A 7341-nucleotide genomic window follows, 5' to 3' on the forward strand; every position below is an offset into this window, starting at 1 on the left:
AAATGTTTCAGGGGAAATTGAAATGATGTCACTCATATCAAACTCCAGACTCAGGACCTTTCAGCCTCACATGTGACTGATGATAAATGATGTCACATATAAATGTGTTTAAAATGTGTTTGTTGCTGTCAGACACACTGCTTTATTTTAATTTTATCCTCAATTAAAGGTGAATGGGGCAAATAACTGAATAATAATAAATATAGAAAGTTGTTCATGCTTCTTTTGTTGATCAGACCTCAAACGAACACAGATTATTAACTAGATGGTGAATCAGAAAACAGATTAAATATGGGGAGTGATACACTTGAGTTATCTGTATTCTGTCTCCACTCAGTAACTCAGTGATGCTGTGATGCTGTGTCAGTTCTGTGTGTGTGTGTGTGGGGGGGGGGGGGTTCCATGTTGCAGTGTCCAACTGATTTACAATACTGCCTGTAAAACACTTCAGTGAAGGATGCTCTCTCTCTCTCCCTCACTCTCTCCCCCCCTCTCAAATTCAAATTCAAATTAGCTTTATTGGCATGACAAGTTACAAGCTGGTATTGCCAAAGCATGCAGAAAGTTGGTACAAATAACAATATACAAATATCAGTATGCAAATAATCATTATGTACAATACAAGTATAATACAAACAGTAAATAGCAATGATAATAATGTCCATGTTAAGCACGCGCACACACACACACACACACACACACACACACACTATTACATTAATGAATACAAACATTATACTATTATTATTATGCATGCGGGCACGTGTGTGTGTGTGATGGTGTACAGAGTGAAGCATCATGTCAGCAGCTGTGTTTGGTCACAGTGTGTTTCTCTCTCACTCCTCTATCTGACACAGAGACAATGAGGCACCATGCCCAAACCCAAACGCAGGGTAGAGTGCTTCAGTGAAGGTAGAGGTGAAGGTGTGGAGGTGGATCAGTGTGTCAGAGGAAACTGTGTAGAAGGACAGAGAGCCAGCAGGCCAGTCAAGATACACTGCGACTCTGTCAGAGCCAGAGGAGGAGCGGGGAGGTATGTCTGTTCCACTGTTATTGTGACAGGTAGTGTAATGACCATCATCAGAGCACCTCAGACACCAGGACTTTTCATTACCTCCAAGCTGACAGTCAGCACCCTTTCCTTTCCTGCTGATTCCTCTGTAAGCCACTCCTATAGCAACCACTCCTCCCCTCTCCACCTCCCAGTAACAGCGACCAGTGAGACCATCTCTACACAGCAGCTGAACCCTGTAGTCAAATCTCTCTGGGTGATCAGGATATGGCTGCTCCTCTTCCACCCTCGTCACCTTTCTGTTGTCTTCAGACAGGAGGAGGTTTGTGTCTGCTGTGTTTGGGTCCAGTGTGAGTTCACAGGCATCTGAAGGAGAGAACAAGACTCAATACAGCAGCAGCTTCTCATCTAACACACCTGTTGTGTTTATTATTGGTGGATTTATTCACAGATTGACTGTTCGTCTCTTCAGTTGCATGAGGACACATTCTGTCAGCCATCTTTTTTCAGAGTAGGATTTGAATGAATAGATGTCACACATGAGCTTTCTATGTAGGAGTTCATTTGCAAAAGCAGATATCTCCTTTTGTATTTATTACCCAAACTTATTATATATTCATGTCTATTCATATTATATCTATTTTCTTTTATGAATTACAATTAAACCATTTTCACCTCAATATTTTCACACAAACAAATCTGTGTGTGTGTGTGTGGGTGTGTGTGTGTGTGTGTGTGTGTGTGTGTGTGTGTGTGTGTGTGTCTGTGTGTGTGTGTGTGTGTGTGTGTGTGTGAGCATGTGCGTACGCACGTGATTGTGTGTTTATTTGTTTATTAAAAGGTCCCCCCATTAGCTGACGCCAACACAACAGTAGTCTCCTGGGGTGTGTGTGTGTGTGTGTGTGTGTGTGTGTGTGTGTGTGTGTGTGTGTGTGTGTGTGAGAGAGAGAGTATAAAACAAGTGTTCATTCGTTTTAAGAATGGCTTTTATCTGTTTTTGCAAACACACTCTGTTGCTTTGTCTTCAAGAATCAAACTAAATAGCCAAGATGACAGTAGTCTTCCTGGTGTGTGTGTGTGTGTGTGTGTGTGTGTGTGTGTGTGTGTGTGTGTGTGTGTGTGTGTGTGTGTGTGTGTGTGTGTGTGTGTGTGTGTGTGTGTGTGTGTGTGCGCGCATGTGTGTGTGTGTGTGCGCATGCGTACGCACGTGATCGTGTGTTCATTTGTTTATTAAAACAAACCATTAGCTGATGCCCAGACAACAGTAGTCTTGCTGGGGTGTGTGTGTGTGTGTGTGTGTTGTGCGTGCGTGCGTGTGCATGTGCATGTGTGTGTGCGTGCGTGTGCATGTGTGCATGTGTGTGTGTGAGTGTGTGTGTGTGTGTGAGAGAGAGTATAAGACAGGTGTTCATTCGTTTAAAGAATGGCTTTTATCTTTTTTTGCAAACACACTCTGCTGCTTTGTCTTCATGAATCAAACTAAACACACACTTACACTTCCTCACACCTGGTTTCAACCTCTGCACTCCACCGTGGTCCACACTGTGGAGAGAGAGGAGGTAAATAAAGTCAGACAGCATCATCTCTTTGATAATGAACACATAACCTTCATAAGCTTCCATAGGATTTTCCATCTCCTCCATTCAACATGAAACTATATTCCTCAGCTTCTCAGCAGCTCCGTTCACACTGACTTTATGAATGAGACTCAATGTTCATATGTTGGTACAGACTGGAGTCACATGACCAGACTGAGTCTATACACTAACAGACTCAATGTTCATATGTTGGTACAGACTCTTCTGTACTCGCCCTTGGACTGAACGGTCGCAAATCCCTCCTCTCCTGCTTTTCCCTCCTGACTTCCCTAGAGCCTGCCAACTGCTCCAAAGACTTCTCCTTTCCGCTGTCTCTTCAAAATCTGAGGAATTATGGAACTGATAAGCTGGTCTCTCAACGCAATTGATGAAATTATTTCAACGAAGAGTGGTGGTTCCGGGGAGCCGAAGTGCCCAGATGGTACGTTTCCTGCTGGGTACGTTATGGACGGATGGATGAAATGGCAGACTTTATGCCTTGCCATTTTGACCGTCGAGGACGTAGAAGATGTTTACCTATTCGGATTCACGATAGCTGGACATTTGCTGATAGGTTTTGGCATTGTAGTCGTCTATCGCAAAATCTGCATGATAATGGAGAAAAATGGAAGCCCAAAGATAGCCACTATCATGAATATGATAAACGAGTTGGCCCGTGTTATGAACACTCAGACTAATTCGATCACGGAACGCATATCAAAGGTGGATGCTATGTTTGCAGACGTGAACAGAAAGTTGGACGAGATTCTGGAGTGGATGAAGCAATAATACGGGACTGAAGTGTTAAAGTTGAAGAGATGAGCTCCGAGGAAAGATTTGGAATATACTTTTCACTCGGATAACCAAATTATCCATCATCGTTTTTATTTCGGACCCTCAATAGTAGGGTCATCTGTGGCACTTCCGTGACCGTGGAGAGCGAAGGTCCGTTTCTCAATGGATTTGTCATCTAGGAGGGTTAATAAACAAATTTAGCCGGGGTGTATTTTTAAAAAAGGCGGGGAAAATATTTGAGAGACCAAAATCCAAAATGTCTGCCGTGGAAATTAACTTTTTAATGGTTTGACCTACAATGATGCACAATACATGGTTTCAGAGCTTATTCTGGTCAAGGAATACATATTTGGTGTTTATATAATGATTTGACTTATTTTTGACCTTCAAATACAAGATGGCTGCCAATTTTGAGCTCTAAAAGGCAGTTTTTTCAAAATCGTCATAGAGCCTTCATATTAGGCTTGAATGACAGGTCTTCTCATGATGAGTTGAATAATATACAGTATAAGTACACAGAAGTAATCTCTGAGGTCATTAAAGTCAATGTTTGTGTGTAAACAACAGTTGCTGATTTGCGCTTTCCCATTAAATAGGGTAGGCTACTGAGAATATGGTGTCCAGTTCATCCCATCACATTTTCATAATGAACCAAAAACAATTTTGCACTATAGCCTAACATAAAATAGTATTCTGTATGCAAAGCTAGCAAGGTTAGTTGCTTGAGCTGAATTTAAAGGTCAACTCAAAACAAACAATGAAATTAACTTTGAAATTAAAACTGAATCCTAGGCTATTAAATTTCATCAGCACACAGTAAAGGAAACTTGTCTTTGAACTCAGCTGACTGTCTAGTCCTAATCCCTGTTGTGCAATGTCCCTTTTCAGTGAAGTGAAGAAAGAGTATGGACTTTTAATCTTGACCTTGTTGGTAGGCAACGGCCCTTTTTCAGTCAAGCATTTTCAGATTAGCCCAGTCAGTCTGTGAAGCAGTCAGTGTCAGCACTTGCGCGAGCTCGCTTTTTCTCTAACTAATGTTAACATTACACACTTTAAGACACTTTGTTTGAGGATATAAAAGGAGGTACGGTGGTGTAGTGGTAAGCACTATCGCCTCACAGCTCGAAGGTCGTGGGTTCGATTCCCACCTGGGACGATGTGAACGCTGAAGGAATGCGTGCCCGTCCGCATGTCCTCGAGTGCCCACCGCCCGGGTGGGGTCGTCAAAAGGGCCTTTCTGTGTGGAGTTTGCATGTTCTCCCCGTGCCTCCCGGGGGTTTCCTTCATATAGGAACCCCCTTCACCAAAAACATGCAATATCCTGGTTGCTAATGTGGTTCCTCCTCTGGTCGTTAAGGGCGCCTGTTCAGAGGGAGGGGAACTGGTTGGAATAGTGTGAACCTCCCACGTGCTATGTCCTACCGGTGAAGCTTCCCCTGTCAGGTGAAAAGAAGCGGCTGGCTAACTGCCCATGTCTCGGAGGAAGCATGGAGCCAGTTTCGGCTCTCCCCAGATCGGCAGACGGTGGAGTAGCAACCAGGATAAAGAAATTACGTTAGCACTAATGGGGGATAAAAATGGGATAAAAAATCGGGGGGGGAATATATAAAAAAGAAAAAGAAAACTTTGTTTGAGGTTATCAACGTTATTCACTAGTCTAAAGATAGTTCTACCATCAAGAACATATAAAACAAAAGCAAAAACAATTTTTATTTGCAGAAGTCATCATTGATATTTGGTGTTAGCTAACGTTAGGTAACGTTATTATTTTTAGCTAAAGTTAATGTTATCTGTCTCCACAATTCTGTCAACTGACATATGCATTTGCTTTTGAAAATAAACGGCGTATAACAGCAATATAATATAACAGTAATATAATAGCGAGTTGCTTTCCCTCCCAATGAAAGACAAAGCACACAATGTCCTATGAATGTGTCCTAAAATGTGACAAGCCTTGCAAGCCCACCGATACAATAAATCAAGGCAAATGGGACAGCTTACAATTAAAAGCCCAAGACTGGTCAGGATTTGATAAATTTGATGATGTTTACACCACCACCTCCTGGGAAGATGGGGCAACCAATCGGTACATGCATTCGTCATGTTATATTTCTATTTAATCTTCAGTTATGCTTAAGCAAGCCAGGCTGTTTATTTTCAAAAGCAAATGCATATGTCAGTTGACAGAAGTGTGGAGACAGATAACATTAACTTTAGCTAAAAATAATAACGTTACCTAACGTTAGCTAACACCAAATATCAATGATGACTTCTGCAAATAAAAATTGTTTTTGCTTTTGTTTTATATGTTCTTGATGGTAGAACTATCTTTAGACTAGTGAATAACGTTGATATCCTCAAACAAAGTCTCTTAAAGTGTGTAATGTTAACATTAGTTAGAGAAAAAGCGAGCTCACGCAAGTGCTGACACTGACTGCTTCACAGACTGACTGAGCTAATCTGAAAATGCTTGACTGAAAAAGGGCCGTTGCCTACCAACAAGGTCAAGATTAAAAGTCCATACTCTTAACAAAAACTAAAACTTCACTGAAAAGGGACATTGCACAACAGGGATTAGGACTAGACAGTCAGCTGAGTTCAAAGACAAGTTTCCTTTACTGTGTGCTGATGAAATTTAGTAGCCTAGGATTCAGTTTTAATTTCAAAGTTAATTTCATTGTTTGTTTTGAGTTGACCTTTAAATTCAGCTCAAGCAACTAACCTTGCTAGCTTTGCATACAGAATACTATTTTATGTTAGGCTATAGTGCAAAATTGTTTTTGGTTCATTATGAAAATGTGATGGGATGGACTGGACACCATATTCTCAGTAGCCTACCCTATTTAATGGGAAACCGCAAATCAGCAACTGTTGTTTACACACAAACATTGACTTTATTGACCTCAGAGATTACTTCTGTGTACTTATACTGTATATTATTCAACTCATCATGAGAAGACCTGTCATTCAAGCCTAATATGAAGGCTCTATGACGATTTTGAAAAAACTGACTCTAAATTGGCAGCCATCTTGGATTTGAAGGTCAAAAATAGGTCAAATCATTATATAAACACCAAATATGTATTCCTTGACCAGAATAAGCTCTGAAACCATGTATTGTGCATCATTGTAGGTCAAAGCATTAAAAAGTTCATTTCCACGGCAGACATTTTGGATTTTGGTCTCTCAAATATTTTCCCCGCCTTTTTTAAAAATACACCCCGGCTAAATTTGTTTATTAACCCTCCTAGATGACAAATCCATTGAGAAACGGACCTTCGCTCTCCATGGTCACGGAAGTGCCACAGATGACCCTACTACAAGCTGCCTGTTGGTGGAAGAAAATTTTCCCCGTGGAGGGCCTGTGGAAACGAGGAGTCTAAACACAGTTCACCCTTTACCCAAACACCTGCAAGATAGTGACTTTGGACGAGGCTGTATCCATAGCGACGCTATGTTTTCGCTTACTATCCGAGAAGGACCGGCCCCCGCTATCAGGCCTACTGCACACAAGGACAATTGGACATTCCTGACCACATTCCGCTCACTCATACAGACACGCACTCACCCACACAATCTACCCACTCACCCCCCCTCATCCCGTTCGGTCCAGCCTATTCAGCACTTGCAATCTACCCACTAGACGCTCACCCCCCCCCCCCCCGTCCCTTCTCTCGATCACAGCGTATTGGAGCCATGACACATGGATGCTGCTATGAGCCGATAACATAGCCTCCAGTCCAATGAGAACGAGCTTCTCCCCCCCCTCCCCACTGCTAAACCCGGTTCCCAGCAAACCTACTCCCTCCCCATCCTAAATTTTCTTGTATTCTACGTATGTTAATTCCTTACATGTAACAACAAATGTTTATGTATTGTATAATATTCAAGCGTGCCATTATTCCTATTCAATCTAGTAATAATGTATTAGTATAGAAGGTGATTCTTAATTTGAGT

At 41.8% G+C, this 7341-nt stretch overlaps 1 protein-coding gene across 2 annotated transcripts in view; it reads right to left on the reverse strand.

Annotated features, from left to right (window-relative positions):
• Positions 1–528: 528 nt before the first annotated feature.
• The window catches only part of LOC310773797 (protein NLRC3-like), a 140911-nt gene continuing 134098 nt past the window's right edge, over positions 529–7341 (reverse strand). For both annotated transcript variants that reach the window (XM_083633751.1, XM_083633750.1), the window contains 2 exons: positions 2508–2554; positions 529–1378 (listed from right to left, as the gene is read on the reverse strand). In XM_083633751.1, the coding sequence (XP_083489877.1) occupies positions 837–1378; positions 2508–2554 (589 nt within the window). In that variant the 3' untranslated portion in view covers positions 529–836. The remainder of the gene's footprint in view (positions 1379–2507; positions 2555–7341) is intronic.

Source organism: Poromitra crassiceps, assembly GCF_964638095.1.
Source record: "Poromitra crassiceps genome assembly, chromosome: 3".
Lineage (NCBI taxonomy): Eukaryota > Metazoa > Chordata > Actinopteri > Beryciformes > Melamphaidae > Poromitra > Poromitra crassiceps.